This window comes from Oncorhynchus mykiss, chromosome 24, assembly GCF_057628025.1.
Source record: "Oncorhynchus mykiss isolate SJ-2025 chromosome 24, ASM5762802v1, whole genome shotgun sequence".
Classification (NCBI taxonomy): domain Eukaryota; kingdom Metazoa; phylum Chordata; class Actinopteri; order Salmoniformes; family Salmonidae; genus Oncorhynchus; species Oncorhynchus mykiss.
Genome location: NC_143045.1, coordinates 42,366,413 through 42,393,886, shown reverse-complemented (window position 1 = coordinate 42,393,886; position 27,474 = coordinate 42,366,413). Strand labels below are relative to the sequence as shown.

At 35.1% G+C, this 27,474-nt stretch overlaps 1 protein-coding gene and 2 long non-coding RNA genes across 7 annotated transcripts in view; 1 reads left to right on the top strand and 2 right to left on the bottom strand.

The window, feature by feature from the left end:
* ryr1b (ryanodine receptor 1b (skeletal)) overlaps positions 1-23,487 on the top strand; it is a 249,345-nt gene extending 225,858 nt beyond the window's left edge. For all 5 annotated transcript variants that reach the window (XM_090218991.1, XM_090218990.1, XM_090218989.1 and 2 more), the window contains 11 exons: positions 9,067-9,372; positions 9,467-9,597; positions 10,427-10,603; positions 10,848-10,908; positions 14,044-14,190; positions 14,362-14,496; positions 16,298-16,454; positions 16,753-16,817; positions 22,314-22,414; positions 22,529-22,580; positions 22,839-23,487. In XM_090218991.1, coding sequence (XP_090075117.1) covers positions 9,067-9,372; positions 9,467-9,597; positions 10,427-10,603; positions 10,848-10,908; positions 14,044-14,190; positions 14,362-14,496; positions 16,298-16,454; positions 16,753-16,817; positions 22,314-22,414; positions 22,529-22,580; positions 22,839-22,934 — 1,428 coding nt within the window. In that variant the 3' untranslated portion in view covers positions 22,935-23,487. The remainder of the gene's footprint in view (positions 1-9,066; positions 9,373-9,466; positions 9,598-10,426; positions 10,604-10,847; positions 10,909-14,043; positions 14,191-14,361; positions 14,497-16,297; positions 16,455-16,752; positions 16,818-22,313; positions 22,415-22,528; positions 22,581-22,838) is intronic.
* Positions 23,488-26,226: 2,739 nt separating this feature from the next.
* LOC149972442 (uncharacterized) lies at positions 26,227-26,400 on the bottom strand. Its single transcript, XR_016491453.1, has 2 exons — positions 26,308-26,400; positions 26,227-26,274 (listed from the first exon to the last, which is right to left on the bottom strand). It is a non-coding gene; the product is annotated as an uncharacterized LOC149972442 (long non-coding RNA).
* Positions 26,401-26,905: 505 nt separating this feature from the next.
* Positions 26,906-27,288, bottom strand: LOC149972441 (uncharacterized). The gene is made up of 3 exons (XR_016491452.1): positions 27,231-27,288; positions 27,008-27,053; positions 26,906-26,976 (listed from the first exon to the last, which is right to left on the bottom strand). It is a non-coding gene; the product is annotated as an uncharacterized LOC149972441 (long non-coding RNA).
* Between the last annotated feature and the right edge of the window lie 186 nt (positions 27,289-27,474).

Genomic DNA, 27,474 nt, shown 5'->3' with positions numbered 1-27,474 from the left:
AATATAGTATAGAATAATATAATATAGAATACTATAATAATGTATAATATAGTATAGAATAATATAATATAGAATACTATAATAATGTATAATATAGTATAGAATAATATAATATAGAATACTATAATAATGTATAATATAGTATAGAATAATATAATATAGAATACTATAATAATGTATAATATAGTGTAGAATAATATAATATAGAATACTATAATAATGTATAATATAGTATAGAATAATATAATATAGAATACTATTATAATGTATAATATAGTATAGAATAATATAATATAGAATACTATAATAATGTATAATATAGTATAGAATAATATAATATAGAATACTATAATAATGTATAATATAGTATAGAATAATATAATATAGAATACTATAATAATGTATAATATAGTATAGAATAATATAATATAGAATACTATAATAATGTATAATATAGTATAGAATAATATAATATAGAATACTATAATAATGTATAATATAGTATAGAATAATATAATATAGAATACTATAATAATGTATAATATAGTATAGAATAATATCATATAGAATACTATAATAATGTATAATATAGTGTAGAATAATATAATATAGAATACTATAATAATGTATAATATAGTATAGAATAATATAATATAGAATACTATAATAATGTATAATATAGTATAGAATAATATAATATAGAATACTATAATAATGTATAATATAGTATAGAATAATATAATATAATATAGAATACTATAATAATGTATAATATAGTATAGAATAATATAATATAGAATACTATAATAATGTATAATATAGTATAGAATAATATAATATAGAATACTATAATAATGTATAATATAGTATAGAATAATATCATATAGAATACTATAATAATGTATAATATAGTATAGAATAACATAATATAGAATACTATAATAATGTATAATATAGTGTAGAATAATATAATATAGAATACTATAATAATGTATAATATAGTATAGAATAATATAATATAGAATACTATAATAATGTATAATATAGTGTAGAATAATATAATATAGAATACTATAATAATGTATAATATAGTATAGAATAATATAATATAGAATACTATAATAATGTATAATATAGTATAGAATAATATAAAATAGAATAATATAATATAGAATACTATAATAATGTATAATATAGTATAGAATAATATAATATAGAATACTATAATAATGTATAATATAGTGTAGAATAATATAATATAGAATACTATAATAATGTATAATATAGTGTAGAATAATATAACATAGTATAGAATAACATAATATAGAATACTATAATAATGTATAACATAGTGTAGAATAATATAATATAGAATACTATAATAATGTATAATATAGTGTAGAATAATATAACATAGTATAGAATAACATAATATAGAATACTATAATAATGTATAACATAGTGTAGAATAACATAATATAGAATACTATAATAATGTATAATATAGTGTAGAATAATATAATATAGAATACTATAATAATGTATAATATAGTGTAGAATAATATAACATAGTATAGAATAACATAATATAGAATACTATAATAATGTATAACATAGTATAGAATAACATAATATAGAATACTATAATAATGTATAACATAGTATAGAATAATATAATATAGAATACTATAATAATGTATAATATAGTATAGAATAATATAATATAGAATACTATAATAATGTATAATATAGTATAGAATAATATAATATAGAATACTATAATAATGTATAATATCGTATAGAATAATATAATATAGAATACTATAATAATGTATAATATAGTATAGAATAATATAATATAGAATACTATAATAATGTATAATATAGTATAGAATAATATAATATAATATAGAATACTATAATAATGTATAATATAGTGTAGAATAATATAATATAGAATACTATAATAATGTATAATATAGTGTAGAATAATATAACATAGTATAGAATAACATAATATAGAATACTATAATAATGTATAATATAGTGTAGAATAATATAACATAGTATAGAATAACATAATATAGAATACTATAATAATGTATAATATAGTATAGAATAATATAATATAGAATACTATAATAATGTATAATATAGTATAGAATAACATAATATAGAATACTATAATAATGTATAACATAGTGTAGAATAATATAATATAGAATACTATAATAATGTATAATATAGTATAGAATAATATAATATAGAATACTATAATAATGTATAATATAGTATAGAATAATATAATATAGAATACTATAATAATGTATAATATAGTATAGAATAATATAATATAGAATACTATAATAATGTATAATATAGTATAGAATACTATAATAATGTATAATATAGTGTAGAATAACATAATATAGAATACTATAATAATGTATAACATAGTATAGAATAACATAATATAGAATACTATAATAATGTATAATATAGTGTAGAATAATATAACATAGTATAGAATAACATAATATAGAATACTATAATAATGTATAATATAGTGTAGAATAATATAACATAGTATAGAATAACATAATATAGAATACTATAATAATGTATAATATAGTATAGAATAATATAATATAGAATACTATAATAATGTATAATATAGTATAGAATAACATAATATAGAATACTATAATAATGTATAACATAGTGTAGAATAATATAATATAGAATACTATAATAATGTATAATATAGTATAGAATAATATAATATAGAATACTATAATAATGTATAATATAGTATAGAATAATATAATATAGAATACTATAATAATGTATAATATAGTATAGAATAATATAATATAGAATACTATAATAATGTATAATATAGTATAGAATACTATAATAATGTATAATATAGTGTAGAATAACATAATATAGAATACTATAATAATGTATAACATAGTATAGAATAACATAATATAGAATACTATAATAATGTATAATATAGTGTAGAATAATATAACATAGTATAGAATAACATAATATAGAATACTATAATAATGTATAATATAGTGTAGAATAATATAACATAGTATAGAATAACATAATATAGAATACTATAATAATGTATAATATAGTATAGAATAATATAATATAGAATACTATAATAATGTATAATATAGTATAGAATAATATAATATAATATAGAATACTATAATAATGTATAACATAGTATAGAATAATATAATATAGAATACTATAATAATGTATAATATAGTATAGAATAATATAATATAGAATACTATAATAATGTATAATATAGTATAGAATAATATAATATAGAATACTATAATAATGTATAATATAGTATAGAATAATATCATATAGAATACTATAATAATGTATAATATAGTATAGAATAATATAATATAGAATACTATAATAATGTATAATATAGTATAGAATAATATCATATAGAATACTATAATAATGTATAATATAGTATAGAATAATATCATATAGAATACTATAATAATGTATAATATAGTATAGAATAACATAATATAGAATACTATAATAATGTATAATATAGTGTAGAATAATATAATATAGAATACTATAATAATGTATAATATAGTATAGAATAATATAATATAGAATACTATAATAATGTATAATATAGTATAGAATAATATAATATAGAATACTATAATAATGTATAATATAGTATAGAATAATATAATATAGAATACTATAATAATGTATAATATAGTGTAGAATAATATAATATAGAATACTATAATAATGTATAATATAGTGTAGAATAATATAACATAGTATAGAATAACATAATATAGAATACTATAATAATGTATAACATAGTGTAGAATAACATAATATAGAATACTATAATAATGTATAATATAGTGTAGAATAATATAATATAGAATACTATAATAATGTATAATATAGTGTAGAATAATATAACATAGTATAGAATAACATAATATAGAATACTATAATAATGTATAACATAGTATAGAATAACATAATATAGAATACTATAATAATGTATAACATAGTATAGAATAATATAATATAGAATACTATAATAATGTATAATATAGTATAGAATAATATAATATAGAATACTATAATAATGTATAATATAGTATAGAATAATATAATATAGAATACTATAATAATGTATAATATAGTATAGAATAATATAATATAATATAGAATACTATAATAATGTATAATATAGTGTAGAATAATATAATATAGAATACTATAATAATGTATAATATAGTGTAGAATAATATAACATAGTATAGAATAACATAATATAGAATACTATAATAATGTATAATATAGTGTAGAATAATATAACATAGTATAGAATAACATAATATAGAATACTATAATAATGTATAATATAGTATAGAATAATATAATATAGAATACTATAATAATGTATAATATAGTATAGAATAACATAATATAGAATACTATAATAATGTATAACATAGTGTAGAATAATATAATATAGAATACTATAATAATGTATAATATAGTATAGAATAACATAATATAGAATACTATAATAATGTATAATATAGTGTAGAATAATATAATATAGAATACTATAATAATGTATAATATAGTATAGAATAATATAATATAGAATACTATAATAATGTATAATATAGTATAGAATAATATAATATAGAATACTATAATAATGTATAATATAGTATAGAATAATATAATATAGAATACTATAATAATGTATAATATAGTATAGAATACTATAATAATGTATAATATAGTGTAGAATAACATAATATAGAATACTATAATAATGTATAACATAGTATAGAATAACATAATATAGAATACTATAATAATGTATAATATAGTGTAGAATAATATAACATAGTATAGAATAACATAATATAGAATACTATAATAATGTATAATATAGTGTAGAATAATATAACATAGTATAGAATAACATAATATAGAATACTATAATAATGTATAATATAGTGTAGAATAATATAACATAGTATAGAATAACATAATATAGAATACTATAATAATGTATAATATAGTATAGAATAATATAATATAGAATACTATAATAATGTATAATATAGTATAGAATAATATAATATAGAATACTATAATAATGTATAATATAGTATAGAATAATATAATATAGAATACTATAATAATGTATAATATAGTATAGAATAATATAATATAGAATACTATAATAATGTATAATATAGTATAGAATAATATAATATAGAATACTATAATAATGTAGAATATAGTATAGAATAATATAATATAGAATACTATAATAATGTATAATATAGTATAGAATAATATAACATAGTATAGAATAACATAATATAGAATACTATAATAATGTATAATATAGTATAGAATAATATAATATAATATAGAATACTATAATAATGTATAATATAGTATAGAATAATATAATATAGAATACTATAATAATGTATAATATAGTATAGAATAACATAATATAGAATACTATAATAATGTATAATATAGTGTAGAATAATATAATATAGAATACTATAATAATGTATAATATAGTATAGAATAACATAATATAGAATACTATAATAATGTATAATATAGTATAGAATAATATAATATAGAATACTATAATAATGTATAATATAGTGTAGAATAATATAATATAGAATACTATAATAATGTATAATATAGTGTAGAATAATATAATATAATATAGAATACTATAATAATGTATAATATAGTATAGAATAATATAATATAGAATACTATAATAATGTATAATATAGTATAGAATAATATAATATAGAATACTATAATAATGTATAATATAGTATAGAATAATATAATATAGAATACTATAATAATGTATAATATAGTATAGAATAATATAATATAGAATACTATAATAATGTATAATATAGTGTAGAATAATATAATATAGAATACTATAATAATGTATAATATAGTGTAGAATAACATAATATAGAATACTATAATAATGTATAATATAGTGTAGAATAATATAATATAGAATACTATAATAATGTATAATATAGTGTAGAATAATATAATATAGAATACTATAATAATGTATAATATAGTATAGAATAATATAATATAGAATACTATAATAATGTATAATATAGTATAGAATAATATAATATAGAATACTATAATAATGTATAATATAGTATAGAATAATATAATATAATATAGAATACTATAATAATGTATAATATAGTATAGAATAATATAATATAGAATACTATAATAATGTATAACATAGTGTAGAATAATATAATATAGAATACTATAATAATGTATAATATAGTGTAGAATAATATAATATAGAATACTATAATAATGTATAATATAGTATAGAATAATATAATATAATATAGAATACTATAATAATGTATAACATAGTGTAGAATAATATAATATAGAATAATATAATATAATGTATTGTAATATAATATGGAACAATATGATATAATAGAGAATAATAGAATATAGAATAATATAATATAGGATAATATGATATAATATAATATAGAACACTATGATATAATATAGAATAATGTAATAAAATAATATAGAATAATAGAATATAGAATAATAGAATATAGTGTGGAATATAGAATATATAATAATATAATATAGAATACTATAATAATGTATAATATAGTATAGAATAATATAACATAGAATACTATAATAATGTATAATATAGTATAGAATAATATAATATAGAATACTATAATAATGTATAATATAGTGTAGAATAATATAATATAGAATACTATAATAATGTATAATATAGTGTAGAATAATATAATATAATATAGAATACTATAATAATGTATAATATAGTATAGAATAATATAATATAGAATACTATAATAATGTATAATATAGTATAGAATAATATAATATAGAATACTATAATAATGTATAATATAGTATAGAATAATATAATATAGAATACTATAATAATGTATAATATAGTATAGAATAATATAATATAGAATACTATAATAATGTATAATATAGTGTAGAATAATATAATATAGAATACTATAATAATGTATAATATAGTGTAGAATAACATAATATAGAATACTATAATAATGTATAATATAGTGTAGAATAATATAATATAGAATACTATAATAATGTATAATATAGTGTAGAATAATATAATATAGAATACTATAATAATGTATAATATAGTATAGAATAATATAATATAGAATACTATAATAATGTATAATATAGTATAGAATAATATAATATAGAATACTATAATAATGTATAATATAGTATAGAATAATATAATATAATATAGAATACTATAATAATGTATAATATAGTATAGAATAATATAATATAGAATACTATAATAATGTATAACATAGTGTAGAATAATATAATATAGAATACTATAATAATGTATAATATAGTGTAGAATAATATAATATAGAATACTATAATAATGTATAATATAGTATAGAATAATATAATATAATATAGAATACTATAATAATGTATAACATAGTGTAGAATAATATAATATAGAATAATATAATATAATGTATTGTAATATAATATGGAACAATATGATATAATAGAGAATAATAGAATATAGAATAATATAATATAGGATAATATGATATAATATAATATAGAACACTATGATATAATATAGAATAATGTAATAAAATAATATAGAATAATAGAATATAGAATAATAGAATATAGTGTGGAATATAGAATATATAATAATATAATATAGAATACTATAATAATGTATAATATAGTATAGAATAATATAACATAGAATACTATAATAATGTATAATATAGTATAGAATAATATAATATAGAATACTATAATAATGTATAATATAGTGTAGAATAATATAATATAGAATACTATAATAATGTATAATATAGTGTAGAATAATATAATATAATATAGAATACTATAATAATGTATAATATAGTATAGAATAATATAATATAGAATACTATAATAATGTATAATATAGTATAGAATAATATAATATAGAATACTATAATAATGTATAATATAGTATAGAATAATATAATATAGAATACTATAATAATGTATAATATAGTATAGAATAATATAATATAGAATACTATAATAATGTATAATATAGTGTAGAATAATATAATATAGAATACTATAATAATGTATAATATAGTGTAGAATAACATAATATAGAATACTATAATAATGTATAATATAGTGTAGAATAATATAATATAGAATACTATAATAATGTATAATATAGTGTAGAATAATATAATATAGAATACTATAATAATGTATAATATAGTATAGAATAATATAATATAGAATACTATAATAATGTATAATATAGTATAGAATAATATAATATAGAATACTATAATAATGTATAATATAGTATAGAATAATATAATATAATATAGAATACTATAATAATGTATAATATAGTATAGAATAATATAATATAGAATACTATAATAATGTATAACATAGTGTAGAATAATATAATATAGAATACTATAATAATGTATAATATAGTGTAGAATAATATAATATAGAATACTATAATAATGTATAATATAGTATAGAATAATATAATATAATATAGAATACTATAATAATGTATAACATAGTGTAGAATAATATAATATAGAATAATATAATATAATGTATTGTAATATAATATGGAACAATATGATATAATAGAGAATAATAGAATATAGAATAATATAATATAGGATAATATGATATAATATAATATAGAACACTATGATATAATATAGAATAATGTAATAAAATAATATAGAATAATAGAATATAGAATAATAGAATATAGTGTGGAATATAGAATATATAATAATATAATATGTAATAACATGATATTATGCTCACCTAATCTTCCTGTTTTACAAGGTTGGATATGATGTAGAGGAGGGGTCAGAAGACATTGAGGGCTCCGCCCTGTTCGAGGGCTCCGCCGCGTTCGAGGGTTCTGGGTTGTTCGAGGGTTCCGGAGCTGTGGACGAGGGTGGTTCTGGGATTGATCCATTTGACGATGGTGGTGATGACGACGGTGGCGATGATGATGATGAGGAGGAAGGACCATTTTTTTTCTACTTGGAGGAGAGTACAGGCTACATGCAGCCCTGTTTGTCCATGCTGGCCATCATACACACTGTCATCGCTTTCCTCTGTATCATCGGATACAACTGCCTCAAGGTACAGGGTTCTACACACACACACACACACACACATAAACACACACACACACCCATGGGAGAAGCAGCTACTGATTGTGTGTGTCTTCCTTCAGGTTCCTCTGGTCATCTTTAAGAGGGAAAAGGAGCTGGCTAGGAAGCTGGAGTTTGATGGTCTGTATGTCACCGAGCAACCAGAAGACGATGACATCAAGGGACAGTGGGACAGACTGGTGCTCAACACCCCGTAAGACTCTAACCTTAAACCCTAACCCTTGGATCAGTTATCTAGTCAGGTGAAAGACACTGAGTATGTTAACATGCACACTAATAAACCGATATTAAACTGATTATGGCAGTAGGTTGAGTATGGCATTAGTCATGTAAACACTTTACTCTGCTTATCCTAATCGGTGTGTAAGGTCATTGTTGAAGTAAGCATACGAAAATTAAAACCGTTGTTTTTTTTTCTGAGAAATCTTTCAAATTATTAATAACATGTAAACAGGTTCATCTGAATTCCAGCGGTGTATTTGATCTACTCATTAGCAGTGCAAGCCTCCATCTTATGCGCGAATGAAGATGAGTTCAGAAAAAGAACAGTACGCATCTTAGAATTAGTTTTCACGTACAAACGTGATATGTCCAAACCCAGAACCAAATAGGTTTCCCAAAAATAACATGGTAAAATTTGTATTTTTATTGCTGATTTTCCTGCATTTATCAATATTCCATCACGTAGCATGATTTTAGATGTGTCCATGTAAACAGGAAGTCATTCTTCCTGTAAAATATGTAAACATTTAAATCGAACTATTATATGTCTCTGACTATTCACAATTTTTTTATTATTGTGTGCATGTAACCGTACTCATTGTTACATCAGTTAGTGATTTAAGGTGGAACCAGACAAGGCTGTCCTCTAATACCTCTTTTATTTGTGATTGTAAAAAAAAAACACCACCCATCTCTTTTTTAGATTCAATGAGAATATAAAAAGGAATAAACAGATAGCATTGATACACCCATCTTCCAACCCTGACATTTCTCTCAAAGTATGTTTCTTTTCCACACAGGTCATTCCCTAACAACTACTGGGACAAGTTTGTGAAGACGAAGGTGCTTGCTAAGTACGGGGACATATACGGTAGGGAGAGGATCGCAGAGCTGCTTGGGATGGACCTGGCCTCTTTGGACGTCAGCGCCATGACACAAGAGAAGAAACCCGAACCAGAAAGTGGCATGTTAAGCTGGTACGTAAACCCCCCCCCCACCCCCCCACCCCCACCCCCCCCACTGATCTGCAGAAAGCATACAGTACATTATACAAATTCACTAGTAAATCATTTGCACAACAAACAAGCAATGTACAAGCACATACAACTGGAACAACTTGTAAGATGGCACAATCTGAAGTCAACATCGAGACAGCTTTGTGAGGTAGTTATGTGGTAGTTGTGTGTTTGCTGGGAAGTAAACGTGTTGTTTTCTCCATAGGATTATCTCCATTGATATCAAATACCAGATTTGGAAGTTCGGGGTGGTCTTCACTGACAACGTAAGTCAATACTGGACCATGCTGTAGTATTGTAACAAGTCCAGTGAATGTGGAGTTTTCTAGACATTCCTGTATCTAGTGTGGTACTTGGCCATTTCTCTCTCTGTAGTATTGTTATAGTAGTATTGCTGTAGTAGTACTGATCCTATGATACTGATTATGGTTGTAACGGGAGGGTATATTACTGGAAACTTTTAGGGAGAGGATCACAGAGCTGCTTGGGATGGACCTGGCCTCTCTGGACGTCAGAGAGGCCACGTTTGGCTGATAAATCGACCGGAAACTACGTCACTAAAACTCAGAAAAATATTCCAAATTAGTTCCATAACATCGACAGAAACATGGCAAACGTTGTTTATAATCAATCCTAAAGGTGTTTTTCTAATATCTATTCAATAATATATCCATCGGGACAATTCGTTTTTCAGTAGGACCGATTGGAGTAATGGCTACCCCTGTATTTTACGCAAGAATCTCTCTGGGAGCATCAGGTGACCACTTGCGCAATGTAGCCACCTACGATTATTCTTCAACATAAATGCGTAAAACTACGTCACAATGCTGTAGACACCTTGAGGAATACGGAGAAAGAGTAATCTGGTTGATAGCCCATTCACAGCTCAATAGGGACACATTGGAACGCAGCGCTTTCAAAACATGAGGCACTTCCAGATTGGATTTTCTCAGGCTTTTGCCTGCAACATCAGTTCTGTTATACTCACAGACAATATTTTGACAGTTTTGGAAACTTTAGAGTGTGTTCTATCCTAAGCTGTCAATTATATGCATATTCTAGCATCTTGTCCTGACAAAATATCCCGTTTACTACGGGAACGTTTTTTTTCCAAAAATGAAAATACTGCCCCCTAGTCACAAAAGGTTAACAGTAAACTACCAGAATTTTGGTATCTTTCAAGGATTTGATGTAATCTGTCCCAAGACATCTAGTGGCCATTTTCGGTACTTAAGATTTGAACAGGTGTCTGTAATTAACTCTGGTCATCTGGCCTTATCTGGCCTTATCAAATGTAAAATATATGAAATAATGAAATAAGATGATTTTCAAATAAAAAAAATGGATTGACAAAGCTGTAAAACATGATCCTGAATTCAAACCATCAATTTAGTGAATACCATTGGTGTTTTAATATGAGGGTTTCAGCATAAAATATATTTTATATGTGACCGACCGGCTTGATTTGGTCTTTTGTAGCAAAATTTGAAAATTATGTTTCTTACATTAGATAAAAGTAGAGACGCAGAGCTAGACAATTGTATATCATACACTACAGTTGAGGAACAATGGGAAAGTAATTCTGCTTTGAAAGTTGATAAACTTGTGACCTCACTTTGAGAAAATGTCCCTTGAATGTTTTGGTACACCTACTGGAGAGCTCTTCTTTGTCTCCACACATTCAGCATCGTTTACACCCTCTTAAGCCTTAGCCCCACCCATCTCTTTAAGCATTCACATGTGAGGCCATGTGCTAAACAGAGTGAGTACGGTAGTGTACTAAACAACCAAAGATTTCAAGACTAAAGGCTGTTTCATACTACGGGTGTGTTCGTAAATATAATCTGGAGTGCCAGTGTGTGCTCAGAGTGTGCTCTGGGCGTTCGTAAACTCAGAGAGTTGTCAGATTGTCCGTTCGTAAACTCAGAATTTTGCTCTCGGAGCGTTCAGTGCGCACACTGGATGCTGTGGCCAAGGTTGATCTGAGCATTCTGACCTAACAACAGCAGTCAAGCACTCAAGCTAACTGGCTAACTTTAGCTAGCTTGCTAGCTACTTCCAGACATAAATGAGAGAACAGCTCACTCTGACCATTTTACTCGCCCTAGCAAAGCTGTTTGGGCTGTTTTTATGTTATCTAGAGCGTCGGTGACTGTAACTGTGCTGCTGGCAACAATTAAATTACGTAGTTTTTTTTGCCCGACATTTACTGACACCGGACATATTCAACGGGTGTTGAGCGTTTGAATCCGTTATTCTGTGCTCTGACACACTCAGATGAGAGTGCTCTGAAATCAGAGTAGATGTTGGTTTAACCCAAAGCTACCGGAGGGTAACTATGGCTAGCTGTGAGGGTTACTATGGCTACCTGAGGGTTACTATGGCTACCTGATAGTTACTATGGCTACCTAAGGGTCACGCCACACTCAAACGTACATGTGGCTCAAAGCACAGTGTTGCTATTATATAATATTGTTATAGTAGTAGATGTTTTGACAGTTGTCACAGTCTATTGAAATAGTTACTTGCATAGCGGAGTCTTTTGTTTAGACATGTAGCTGAACAGTGAACCATAATCCCAACTCATGACCTTACTGCATGAATCAGCAGATAGCTAACCAACCAGGTTCAATGTTAGCTAGCTAACATTAGGCTATAACTAGCAATGCAAACGGCTCTGAGATACGAATAATACAACTACACAGATCATACGCGTAACGTTAGCTAGCGAGCCAACCGGCTAACGTTAGCTAGCTAGCTATCGGTACACTTTAACTTGAAATTAAAATTACTTTCTGACTAAATTAGAAACATGTAATATCATTTAACAGATGGCATACATGTTTGTTATTAAGGCAGATTAAATTTCACATGTTCCAGAAAGCATTTCTGCCAAAAAAAAAAAACCGCATTTTGATCAAATAAAAAAAGTTTACACTCAAATCCTGTGAAGATGAGCCACAAAGTATTCTGAAACGAGTCACATGACCGTTTTTTTTACGCTGTTTTGTTCATTTTACTATGTCAGTATGTATTTTTGTTGTCAATGTTTTTTGCATCAAACTGGTGGCAGTTGTGGAAAAAAAATTCAAGAGTTGGAATTGTAGAGTTAATTGAAAATAATGCCATTGTTGATTAAGATGCTTTTTTTCCCATTAATTAGGCTATTTTCTCTTGAACCATATGGTCTATCTACTAGAAACTCATGGACTATATGAACTCAGATATAAAAAATGAATAATTTATGTGAATATGTTTTTTTTTTTTTTAAGTTATTCAAGTATTAATTACCAAAGTAACGATAGATTACCATAGACTTTCTGTTAATTACCAACATGAGTAACTTTGGTAAAGTACCGGTAGCTTTGCAACTCTAATACGGATATTGCCCCTTCTTCTAGACGTTCCTCTATCTAGTCTGGTACATGGTCATGTCTCTGCTGGGACACTTCAACAACTTCTTCTTCGCCTGTCACTTGATGGACATCGCCGTTGGTGTGAAAGATTTGCGCACCATCCTCTCCTCCGTCACACACAACGGCAAACAGGTACCCACATGTTTAGTCTATTGGAGATTGCATGGCTGTGTGCTCGATCAGGTAACCCACCCAGTCAAATGTAGTTTCTCCCATCAGAACCCAATGAGTGTGAATATATAAACTAGATCTAACTGTAGTGCCTCCTCCTCTTCCTCCCGATATCTCTCTCTCCTTCTGTAGCTGATGATGACTGTGGGTCTACTGGCTGTGGTGGTGTATCTCTACACCGTGGTGGCGTTCAACTTCTTCAGGAAGTTCTACAACATGAGCGAGGACGAGGATGAACCGGACATGAAGTGTGATGACATGATGACCGTGAGTCAAATCTCCTGTATCTTTACTGGTGATATTGCCTGAAACTATCGTACTCCAAACGTTATGGGCTCCCGAGTGGCGCAGCGGTTTCTTTTTTTAAATGTGTGAGTTACTGACTTTCAACCTCCCTCCCTCCCTCCCTCCCTCCCTCCCTCCCTCCCTCCCTCCCTCCACCGCCTTCTTTCTCCCTCCCTCCCTCCCTCCCTCCCTCCCTCCACCGCCTTCTTTCTACCTCCCTCCCTCCCTCCACCGCCTTCTTTCTACCTCCCTCCCTCCCTCCACCGCCTTCTTTCTACCTCCCTCCCTCCCTCCACCGCCTTCTTTCAACCTCCCTCCCTCCCTCCACCGCCTTCTTTCAACCTCCCTCCCTCCCTCCACCGCCTTCTTTCTACCTCCCTCCCTCCCTCCACCGCCTTCTTTCAACCTCCCTCCCTCCACCGCCTTCTTTCTACCTCCCTCCCTCCACCGCCTTCTTTCTACCTCCCTCCCTCCCTCCACCGCCTTCTTTCAACCTCCCTCCCTCCACCGCCTTCTTTCTACCTCCCTCCCTCCCTCCACCGCCTTCTTTCAACCTCCCTCCCTCCACCGCCTTCTTTCTACCTCCCTCCCTCCCTCCCTCCACCGCCTTCTTTCAACCTCCCTCCCTCCACCGCCTTCTTTCAACCTCCCTCCCTCCCTCCACCGCCTTCTTTCAACCTCCCTCCCTCCCTCCACCGCCTTCTTTCAACCTCCCTCCCTCCACCGCCTTCTTTCTACCTCCCTCCCTCCCTCCACCGCCTTCTTTCAACCTCCCTCCCTCCCTCCACCGCCTTCTTTCAACCTCCCTCCCTCCCTCCACCGCCTTCTTTCAACCTCCCTCCCTCCCTCCACCGCCTTCTTTCAACCTCCCTCCCTCCACCGCCTTCTTTCAACCTCCCTCCCTCCCTCCACCGCCTTCTTTCTACCTCCCTCCCTCCCTCCACCGCCTTCTTTCAACCTCCCTCCCTCCCTCCCTCCCTCCACCGCCTTCTTTCAACCTCCCACCCTCCCTCCCTCCACCGCCTTCTCCCTCCCTCCCTCCCTCCCTCCCTCCCTCCCTCCCTCCCTCCCTCCACCGCCTTCTTTCAACCTCCCTCCCTCCCTCCACCGCCTTCTTTCAACCTCCCTCCCTCCACCGCCTTCTTTCAACCTCCCTCCCTCCCTCCCTCCCTCCACCGCCTTCTTTCAACCTCCCACCCTCCCTCCCTCCACCGCCTTCTCCCTCCCTCCCTCCCTCCCTCCCTCCCTCCCTCCCTCCCTCCCTCCCTCCCTCCCTCCCTCCCTCCCTCCCTCCCTCCCTCCCTCCACCGCCTTCTTTCAACCTCCCTCCCTCCCTCCACCGCCTTCTTTCTACCTCCCTCCCTCCACCGCCTTCTTTCAACCTCCCTCCCTCCCTCCACCGCCTTCTTTCAACCTCCCTCCCTCCCTCCCTCCCTCCCTCCCTCCCTCCCTCCACCGCCTTCTTTCAACCTCCCTCCCTCCCTCCCTCCCTCCCTCCACCGCCTTCTTTCAACCTCCCACCCTCCCTCCCTCCACCGCCTTCTCCCCCCCCCCCCCCCCCCCCCCACCGCCTTCTTTCAACCTCCCTCCCTCCCTCCACCGCCTTCTTTCTACCTCCCTCCCTCCACCGCCTTCTTTCAACCTCCCTCCCTCCCTCCACCGCCTTCTTTCAACCTCCCTCCCTCCCTCCCTCCCTCCCTCCCTCCCTCCACCGCCTTCTTTCAACCTCCCTCCCTCCCTCCCTCCCCCCCCACCTCCCTCCCTCCCTCTCTCTGTCTGTCAGTGTTACCTGTTCCACATGTACGTGGGCGTGCGTGCCGGCGGGGGTATAGGAGACGAGATCGAGGACCCGGCGGGCGATGAGTACGAGCTCTACCGCGTCGTCTTCGACATCACCTTCTTCTTCTTCGTAATCGTCATCCTGCTGGCTATCATCCAGGGTATTCATCCATTCCCACTTCTCCGTCTCCAAATATAAATAAAGGGTTGTGTCATTATGGAAAAACTTTTTTCCCTGGGTTTTTCAAGATTCCCCCGTTGGAGGATTCTCAGAATAAGGAAGGAGTAAGCAGAGAAGGATTCTTCCAACTGGGAATCCTCTTAATGGGAATTATTTAATAATTTGTAACTTTGGGAAAGTATCCTATTGCGATAGCCCCTGCGGACTACATCATGTTTGGTTGCACTGCTCTGGACCTATGTGTTTTATGGTCTGATGTGTGTGTGTGTGTGTTGCAGGTCTGATCATTGATGCATTTGGCGAGCTGAGAGACCAACAGGAGCAGGTCAGAGAGAACATGGAGGTAAGATCACATTTCTGGTACGATCAGATGTTAGAACAGCGGGCTGGTACTATCAAATGTTAGAACAGTTGGCTGGTACTATCAGATGTTAGAACATATGGCTGGTACTATCAGATGTTAGTATAGATGGCTGGTACTATCAGATGTTAGAACAGATGGCTGGTACTATCAGATGTTAGAACAGGTGGCTGGTACTATCAGATGTTAGAACAGATGGCTGGTACTATCAGATGTTAGACAGATGGCTGGTACTATCAGATGTTAGAACAGATGGCTGGTACGATCAGCTGTAGGAACAGATGGCTGGACAGTGTGCTAGTACTGTAGGAACAGATGGCTGGACAGTGTGCTAGTACTGTAGGAACAGATGGCTGGACAGTGTGCTAGTACTGTAGGAACAGATGGCTGGACAGTGTGCTAGTACTGTAGGAACAGATGGCTGGACAGTGTGCTAGTACTGTAGGAACAGATGGCTGGACAGTGTGCTAGTACTGTAGGAACAGATGGCTGGACAGTGTGCTAGTACTGTAGGAACAGATGGCTGGACAGTGTGCTAGTACTGTAGGAACAGATGTCTGGACAGTGTGCTAGTACTGTAGGAACAGATGGCTGGACAGTGTGCTAGTACTGTAGGAACAGATGGCTGGACAGTGTGCTAGTACTGTAGGAACAGATGGCTGGACAGTGTGCTAGTACTGTAGGAACAGATGGCTGGACAGTGTGCTAGTACTGTAGGAACAGATGGCTGGACAGTGTGCTAGTACTTTAGGAACAGATGGCTGGACAGTGCGCTAGTACTGTAGGAACAGATGGCTGGACAGTGCGCTAGTACTGTAGGAACAGTTGGCTGGACAGTGTGCTAGTACTGTAGGAACAGATGGCTGGACAGTGTGCTAGTACTGTAGGAACAGATGGCTGGACAGTGTGCTAGTACTGTAGGAACAGATGGCTGGATAGTGTGCTAGTACTGTAGGAACAGATGGCTGGACAGTGTGCTAGTACTGTAGGAACAGATGGCTGGACAGTGTGCTAGTACTGTAGGAACAGATGGCTGGACAGTGTGCTAGTACTGTAGGAACAGATGGCTGGACAGTGTGCTAGTACTGTAGGAACAGATGGCTGGACAGTGTGCTAGTACTGTAGGAACAGATGGCTGGACAGTGTGCTAGTACTGTAGGAACAGATGGCTGGACAGTGTGCTAGTACTGTAGGAACAGATGGCTGGACAGTGTGCTAGTACTGTAGGAACAGATGGCTGGACAGTGTGCTAGTACTGTAGGAACAGATGGCTGGACAGTGTGCTAGTACTGTAGGAACAGATGGCTGGACAGTGTGCTAGTACTGTAGGAACAGATGGCTGGACAGTGTGCTAGTACTGTAGGAACAGATGGCTGGACAGTGTGCTAGTACTGTAGGAACAGATGGCTGGACAGTGTGCTAGTACTGTAGGAACAGATGGCTGGACAGTGTGCTAGTACTGTAGGAACAGATGGCTGGACAGTGTGCTAGTACTGTAGGAACAGATGGCTGGACAGTGTGCTAGTACTGTAGGAACAGATGGCTGGACAGTGTGCTAGTACTGTAGGAACAGGTGGCTGGACAGTGTGCTAGTACTGTAGGAACAGATGGCTGGACAGTGTGCTAGTACTGTAGGAACAGATGGCTGGACAGTGTGCTAGTACTGTAGGAACAGATGGCTGGACAGTGTGCTAGTACTGTAGGAACAGGTGGCTGGACAGTGTGCTAGTACTTTAGGAACAGATGGCTGGACAGTGTGCTAGTACTGTAGGAACAGATGGCTGGACAGTGTGCTAGTACTGTAGGAACAGATGGCTGGACAGTGTGCTAGTACTGTAGGAACAGATGGCTGGACAGTGTGCTAGTACTGTAGGAACAGATGGCTGGACAGTGTGCTAGTACTGTAGGAACAGATGTCTGGACAGTGTGCTAGTACTGTAGGAACAGATGTCTGGACAGTGTGCTAGTACTGTAGGAACAGATGGCTGGACAGTGTGCTAGTACTGTAGGAACAGATGTCTGGACAGTGTGCTAGTACTGTAGGAACAGATGGCTGGACAGTGTGCTAGTACTGTAGGAACAGATGTCTGGACAGTGTGCTAGTACTGTAGGAACAGGTGGCTGGACAGTGTGCTAGTACTTTAGGAACAGATGGCTGGACAGTGTGCTAGTACTGTAGGAACAGATGGCTGGACAGTGTGCTAGTACTGTAGGAACAGATGGCTGGACAGTGTGCTAGTACTGTAGGAACAGGTGGCTGGACAGTGTGCTAGTACTTTAGGAACAGATGGCTGGACAGTGTGCTAGTACTGTAGGAACAGATGTCTGGACAGTGTGCTAGTACTGTAGGAACAGGTGGCTGGACAGTGTGCTAGTACTGTAGGAACAGATGGCTGGACAGTGTGCTAGTACTGTAGGAACAGATGTCTGGACAGTGTGCTAGTACTGTAGGAACAGGTGGCTGGACAGTGTGCTAGTACTGTAGGAACAGGTGGCTGGACAGTGTGCTAGTACTGTAGGAACAGATGGCTGGACAGTGTGCTAGTACTGTAGGAACAGATGGCTGGACAGTGTGCTAGTACTGTAGGAACAGATGGCTGGACAGTGTGCTAGTACTGTAGGAACAGATGGCTGGACAGTGTGCTAGTACTGTAGGAACAGATGGCTGGACAGTGTGCTAGTACTGTAGGAACAGATGGCTGGACAGTGTGCTAGTACTGTAGGAACAGATGGCTGGACAGTGTGCTAGTACTGTAGGAACAGATGGCTGGACAGTGTGCTAGTACTGTAGGAACAGATGGCTGGACAGTGTGCTAGTACTGTAGGAACAGGTGGCTGGACAGTGTGCTAGTACTGTAGGAACAGGTGGCTGGACAGTGTGCTAGTACTGTAGGAACAGGTGGCTGGACAGTGTGCTAGTACTGTAGGAACAGATGGCTGGACAGTGTGCTAGTACTGTAGGAACAGGTGGCTGGACAGTGTGCTAGTACTGTAGGAACAGATGGCTGGACAGTGTGCTAGTACTGTAGGAACAGGTGGCTGGACAGTGTGCTAGTACTGTAGGAACAGGTGGCTGGACAGTGTGCTAGTACTGTAGGAACAGGTGGCTGGACAGTGTGCTAGTACTGTAGGAACAGATGGCTGGACAGTGTGCTAGTACTGTAGGAACAGATGGCTGGACAGTGTGCTAGTACTGTAGGAACAGATGGCTGGACAGTGTGCTAGTACTGTAGGAACAGATGGCTGGACAGTGTGCTAGTACTGTAGGAACAGATGGCTGGACAGTGTGCTAGTACTGTAGGAACAGATGGCTGGACAGTGTGCTAGTACTGTAGGAACAGATGGCTGGACAGTGTGCTAGTACTGTAGGAACAGATGGCTGGACAGTGTGCTAGTACTGTAGGAACAGATGGCTGGACAGTGTGCTAGTACTGTAGGAACAGATGTCTGGACAGTGTGCTAGTACTGTAGGAACAGATGGCTGGTACTATCAGATGTTAGAACAGATGGCTGGTACTATCAGATGTTAGACAGATGGCTGGTACTATCAGATGTTAGAACAGATGGCTGGTACGATCAGCTGTAGGAACAGATGGCTGGACAGTGTGCTAGTACTGTAGGAACAGATGGCTGGACAGTGTGCTAGTACTGTAGGAACAGATGGCTGGACAGTGTGCTAGTACTGTAGGAACAGATGGCTGGACAGTGTGCTAGTACTGTAGGAACAGATGGCTGGACAGTGTGCTAGTACTGTAGGAACAGATGGCTGGACAGTGTGCTAGTACTGTAGGAACAGATGGCTGGACAGTGTGCTAGTACTGTAGGAACAGATGGCTGGACAGTGTGCTAGTACTGTAGGAACAGATGGCTGGACAGTGTGCTAGTACTGTAGGAACAGGTGGCTGGACAGTGTGCTAGTACTGTAGGAACAGATGGCTGGACAGTGTGCTAGTACTGTAGGAACAGGTGGCTGGACAGTGTGCTAGTACTGTAGGAACAGATGGCTGGACAGTGTGCTAGTACTGTAGGAACAGGTGGCTGGACAGTGTGCTAGTACTGTAGGAACAGGTGGCTGGACAGTGTGCTAGTACTGTAGGAACAGATGGCTGGACAGTGTGCTAGTACTGTAGGAACAGGTGGCTGGACAGTGTGCTAGTACTGTAGGAACAGATGGCTGGACAGTGTGCTAGTACTGTAGGAACAGGTGGCTGGACAGTGTGCTAGTACTGTAGGAACAGGTGGCTGGACAGTGTGCTAGTACTGTAGGAACAGGTGGCTGGACAGTGTGCTAGTACTGTAGGAACAGATGGCTGGACAGTGTGCTAGTACTGTAGGAACAGGTGGCTGGACAGTGTGCTAGTACTGTAGGAACAGATGGCTGGACAGTGTGCTAGTACTGTAGGAACAGGTGGCTGGACAGTGTGCTAGTACTGTAGGAACAGGTGGCTGGACAGTGTGCTAGTACTGTAGGAACAGGTGGCTGGACAGTGTGCTAGTACTGTAGGAACAGATGGCTGGACAGTGTGCTAGTACTGTAGGAACAGGTGGCTGGACAGTGTGCTAGTACTGTAGGAACAGGTGGCTGGACAGTGTGCTAGTACTGTAGGAACAGATGGCTGGACAGTGTGCTAGTACTGTAGGAACAGATGGCTGGACAGTGTGCTAGTACTGTAGGAACAGGTGGCTGGACAGTGTGCTAGTACTGTAGGAACAGATGTCTGGACAGTGTGCTAGTACTGTAGGAACAGATGTCTGGACAGTGTGCTAGTACTGTAGGAACAGATGGCTGGACAGTGTGCTAGTACTGTAGGAACAGATGGCTGGATAGTGTGCTAGTACTGTAGGAACAGATGGCTGGACAGTGTGCTAGTACTGTAGGAACAGATGGCTGGACAGTGTGCTAGTACTGTAGGAACAGATGTCTGGACAGTGTGCTAGTACTTTAGGAACAGATGGCTGGACAGTGTGCTAGTACTGTAGGAACAGATGGCTGGACAGTGTGCTAGTACTGTAGGAACAGATGGCTGGACAGTGTGCTAGTACTGTAGGAACAGGTGGCTGGACAGTGTGCTAGTACTGTAGGAACAGATGTCTGGACAGTGTGCTAGTACTGTAGGAACAGATGGCTGGACAGTGTGCTAGTACTGTAGGAACAGATGGCTGAACAGTGTGCTAGTACTGTAGGAACAGATGGCTGGACAGTGTGCTAGTACTGTAGGAACAGATGGCTGGACAGTGTGCTAGTACTGTAGGAACAGGTGGCTGGACAGTGTGCTAGTACTGTAGGAACAGATGGCTGGACAGTGTGCTAGTACTGTAGGAACAGATGGCTGGACAGTGTGCTAGTACTGTAGGAACAGATGTCTGGACAGTGTGCTAGTACTGTAGGAGATTGGACTCCTGGTTGTCAACATGAGGGGACAACATTGAACTATTTTATTGATCATTTCTTTATTAAACCGATTCTTCCTCCTACAGACGCAGTGCTTCATCTGTGGTATCGGTAGCGACTACTTTGATACAACTCCTCATGGCTTCGAAACGCACACCTTGGAAGAGCATAACTTAGCCAACTATATGTAAGTTACAGTACCTATGTGTGAGGAAGAGCCGACTCATTCAGACTCGTGTCACATTCTGACACCCGCCTCATCTCCTCTCCTCTCCTCTCCTCTCCTCTCCTCTCCCTGCAGGTTCTTCCTGATGTACCTAATCAATAAAGATGAAACGGAGCACACAGGACAGGTCTGTCTGTCTGTCTGTCTGTCTGTCTGTCTGTCTGTCTGTCTGTAAACACTTCCTGTCTCCATTTATCATCTTCCTCTTTTCCCTCCCTGTCCTCCTCTGTCCTCCTCTCCCTCCCTCCCTCCCTCCCTCCCTCCCTCCCTCCCTCCCTCCCTCCCTCCCTCCCTCCCTCCTTCTCTCACTCTTTCTCTCTCTCCCTCCCTCCCTGTCCTCCTCTCCCTCACTCCCTCTCTCTCTTTCTCTCTCTCCCTACAACAGGAGTCGTATGTGTGGAAAATGTATCAAGAGAGATGCTGGGACTTCTTCCCTGCTGGAGACTGTTTCAGGAAGACGTATGAGGATCAGCTGGCCTAGTGGGATAAATCCTGTCTGTCTGGGTGGGAGAGAGAGAGGGAGAAAGTTAAGGAAATATAGAAGGTATTAGAAGGTATTAGGGAATAGATGCGGGTTTGAAGGTTGTTCCTGTGTCATATTTCTCTGTGATCTCCTGTCTTGACACACCTGCAGCAATATTCTGATAGACTGAATAAGATGATGATCAGAGGAGATGAAGAGTCCCAAGGGCTTTTAACCCTGTAAATACACTTCATGGCCTTTTTCTGTGTGAAATATAGATATGCTGTCTTGACTGAATTCAAACACACACACACACACACACACACATACACACACACACACACACACAGCGCTGCCTCTCTGTCAGTGTGTGTTTCTGTAGAGCTGAATACAGCATAGTGCCTAACTCTCATGGTAAACAAACGTGCTTTAATGTCTTAAGTAGTGCTCTTTTCCTTAATATTATTATAATCACTCTTGTTTGAGATTGTATTAATATAAATGCCATTAATGTCCTCGTGTAAGAATGTCTTGATTTTTGTGTATGCCTTTAAATGAGCTATTTCTGTAATTGTTGGTGTATTTCTCCCACTGCTTGATAATGATCAGTGGGGGTGAGAGCATTAGATAGCAGTGCCTCTTCTGTCCACTAGGGAGCAGTCACACACCCCAGGTCTCTCCTCACTCTCTTTTTTTTCTCTCTAGAGATTTTATAACTGATGTTGATCTGGCCATTAGCAGTCAATCTGGAGTAAACAGGTTAGAGGCAGGTTGTCTGATCCTACAGGACAATATGATGACTTTAGACAAACCCTGTTTTTGCACTCTGAAGTCTTACGATGTGTCTCTTCCTGTCTATGACCTGTGTGATCTGATGTAGAGATCCTAGTGGCTGACACGGACGGCACAGTGTTCTTATTGGCTATCACAGACCCCACAGTGTTCCTATTGGCTATCACAGACCACACAGTGTTCCTATTGGCTATCACAGACCGCACAGTGTTCTTATTGGCTATCACAGACCACACAGTGTTCTTATTGGCTATCACAGACCACACAGAGTTTCTATTGGCTACCACAGACCACACAGTGTTCTAATCGGCTACCACAGACCACTCCTAAAGACATCTCTCCTAAAGACATCTCTACTAAAGACATCTCTCCTCAAGACATCTCTACTAAAGACATCTCTCCTAGACATCTCTCCTAAAGACATCTCTCCTAGACATCTCTCCTAAAGACATCTCTCCTAAAAGACATCTCTCCTAGACATCTCTCCTAGACATCTCTCCTAAAGACATCTCTCCTAGAGACATCTTTCCTAAAGACATCTCTCCTAAAGACATCTCTCCTAGACAGCTCTCCTAAAGACATCTCTCCTAAAGACAACTCTCCTAAAGACATCTCTCCTAGACATCTCTCCTAGAGACATCTCTTCTAGACATCTCTCCTAAAGACATCTCTCCTAGAGACATCTTTTCTAGACATCTCTCCTAAAGACAACTCTCCTAAAGACAACTCTCCTAAAGACATCTCTCCTAGACATCTCTCCTAGACATCTCTCCTAGACATCTCTCCTAAAGACATCTCTCCTAGAGACATCTCTCCTAGACATCTCTCCTAAAGACATCTCTCCTAAAGACATCTCTCCTAGACATCTCTTCCAAAGACATCTCTCCTAAAGACATCTCTCCTAGAGACATATCTCCTAGACATCTCTCCTAAAGACAACTCTCCTAAACATCTCCCCTAAAGACAACTCTCTTAAAGACATCTCTCCTAAAGACAACTCTCCTAGAGACATCTCTCCTAAAGACATCTCTCCTAAAGACATCTTTCCTATAGACATCTCTCCTAGAGACATCTCTTCTAGACATCTCTCCTAAAGACAACTCTCCTAAAGACAACTCTCCTAAAGACATCTCTCCTAGACATCTCTCCTAGACATCTCTCCTAGACATCTCTCCTAAAGACATCTCTCCTAGAGACATCTCTCCTAGACATCTCTCCTAAAGACATCTCTCCTAAAGACATCTCTCCTAGACATCTCTTCCAAAGACATCTCTCCTAAAGACATCTCTCCTAGAGACATATCTCCTAGACATCTCTCCTAAAGACAACTCTCCTAAACATCTCCCCTAAAGACAACTCTCTTAAAGACATCTCTCCTAAAGACAACTCTCCTAGAGACATCTCTCCTAAAGACATCTCTCCTAGACATCTCTCCTAGAGACATCTCTCCTAAAGACATCTTTCCTATAGACATCTCTCCTAGAGACATCTCTCCTAGACATCTCTCCTAAAGACAACTCTCCTAAAGACATCTCTCCTAGAGACATCTCTCCTAGAGACATCTCTCCTAAAGACATCTCTCCTAGATATCTCTCCTAGAGACATCTCTCCTAGACATCTCTCCTAGACATCTCTCCTAAAGACATCTCTCCTAGACATCTCTCCTAAAGACATCTCTCCTAGACATCTCTCCTAGACATATCTCTTGAAGACATCTCTCCTAGACATCTCTCCTAAAGACATCTCTCCTATAGACATCTCTCCTATAGACATCTCTCCTAGACAACTCTCCTAGACAACTCTCCTAAAGACAGGTCTTATAGCCCCCTCGTATTGACGCTGGGCTGACGCGTGTTCTATACCATCTTAATGCACAGGGCTAATACAGTGAATAGTCATTATTATATTTATTCATGTCTACTCTAAATGTTGTCCGTAGTGTGATAAGGACAGCGCTACTCAGAAGGGCCGGACTAACAAATGACACATTAACATCAAATAAATAACATAAGTGTATTGTTTTATTTAAGGCCTTCTCCGCTACTTTGTTCACAGTGAATAATAATGATACTTTACCTGTTATGACGAATACATAAGGGTTAAAAAGATAGCTGAACGGAGACGAACACTGTAGCCAGTTTGCACCGAAAAGCTTTTGTGATTTTTCTTCTGGCAGGTTAGAGTATCATAGTTATTTTTTTTTGGGGGGGGGGGGGAGAATGTGCATATTATTTAATTTTTCTCTGGAAGTAAAACCTCACGCGTGATGTCAGACTGGTCTAGAATAAGAAACCAGACAGAAACATTACACACCGTCTCACACACACACAGGCTAACTCATACACACTCTCTCTCCATGTTGAGTAATGTCCTGACTAACTTGTACTGTGTTAGGAGGAGATGTGACTCCTGGAGTGTGTTACCACAGCGGTGTGTGTGTGCGTAATTCACACGCAGGTGTATACCTGTATGTGTGGTGATCCACGGAGGGCTGTGATGATGTATTAGTACTGAGATCACCTGTTGACTATAAGAGTGTTGACCTGTTGACTATAAGAGTGTTGACCTGTTGACTCCTATTGACTATAAGAGTGTTGACCTGTTGACTATAAGAGTGTTGACCTGTTGACTCCTGTTGACTATAAGAGTGTTGACCTGTTGACTCCTATTGACTATAGAGTATTGACCTGTTGACTCCTATTGACTATTAGAATGTTGACCTGTTGACTATTAGAATGTTGACTCCTATTGACTATTAAAATGTTGACCTGTTGACTATTAGAATGTTGAACTGTTGACTATTAGAATGTTGACCTGTTGACTATTAGAATGTTGACTTGTTGACTATTAGAATGTTGACCTCTTGACTATTAGAATGTTGACCTGTTGACCTGTTGACCATTGGAATGTTGACCTGTTGACTATTGGAATGTTGACCTGTTGACTATTAGAATGTTGAACTGTTGACTATTAGAATGTTGACTTGTTGACTATTAGAATGTTGACCTATTGACTATTAGAATGTTGACCTGTTGACCTGTTGACCATTGGGATGTTGACCTGTTGACCTGTTGACCATTGGAATGTTGACCTGTTGACCTGTTGACCATTGGAATGTTGACCTGTTGACTATTAGAATGTTGACCTGTTGACTATTAGAATGTTGAACTGTTGACTATTAGAATGTTGACTTGTTGACTATTAGAATGTTGACCTATTGACTATTAGAATGTTGACCTGTTGACCTGTTGACCATTGGAATGTTGACCTGTTGACTATTAGAATGTTGACCTGTTGACCTGTTGACCATTGGAATGTTGACCTGTTGACTATTGGAATGTTGACCTGTTGATCTGTTGACTATTAGAATGTTGACCTGTTGACTATTAGAATGTTGACTTGTTGACTATTAGAGTGTTGACTTGTTGACTATTAGAGTGTTGACTTGTTGACTATTAGAATGTTGACCTGTTGACTATTGGAATGTTGACCCGTTGACCATTAGAATGTTGACCTGTTGACCTGTTGACTATTAGAATGTTGACCTGTTGACTATTAGAATGTTGACTTGTTGACTATTAGAGTGTTGACTTGTTGACTATTAGAGTGTTGACTTGTTGACTATTAGAATGTTGACCTGTTGACTATTAGAATGTTGACCCGTTGACCATTAGAATGTTGACCTGTTGACCTGTTGACTATTAGAATGTTGACCTGTTGACTATTAGAATGTTGACCAGTTGACTATTAGAATGTTGTTGCCTGA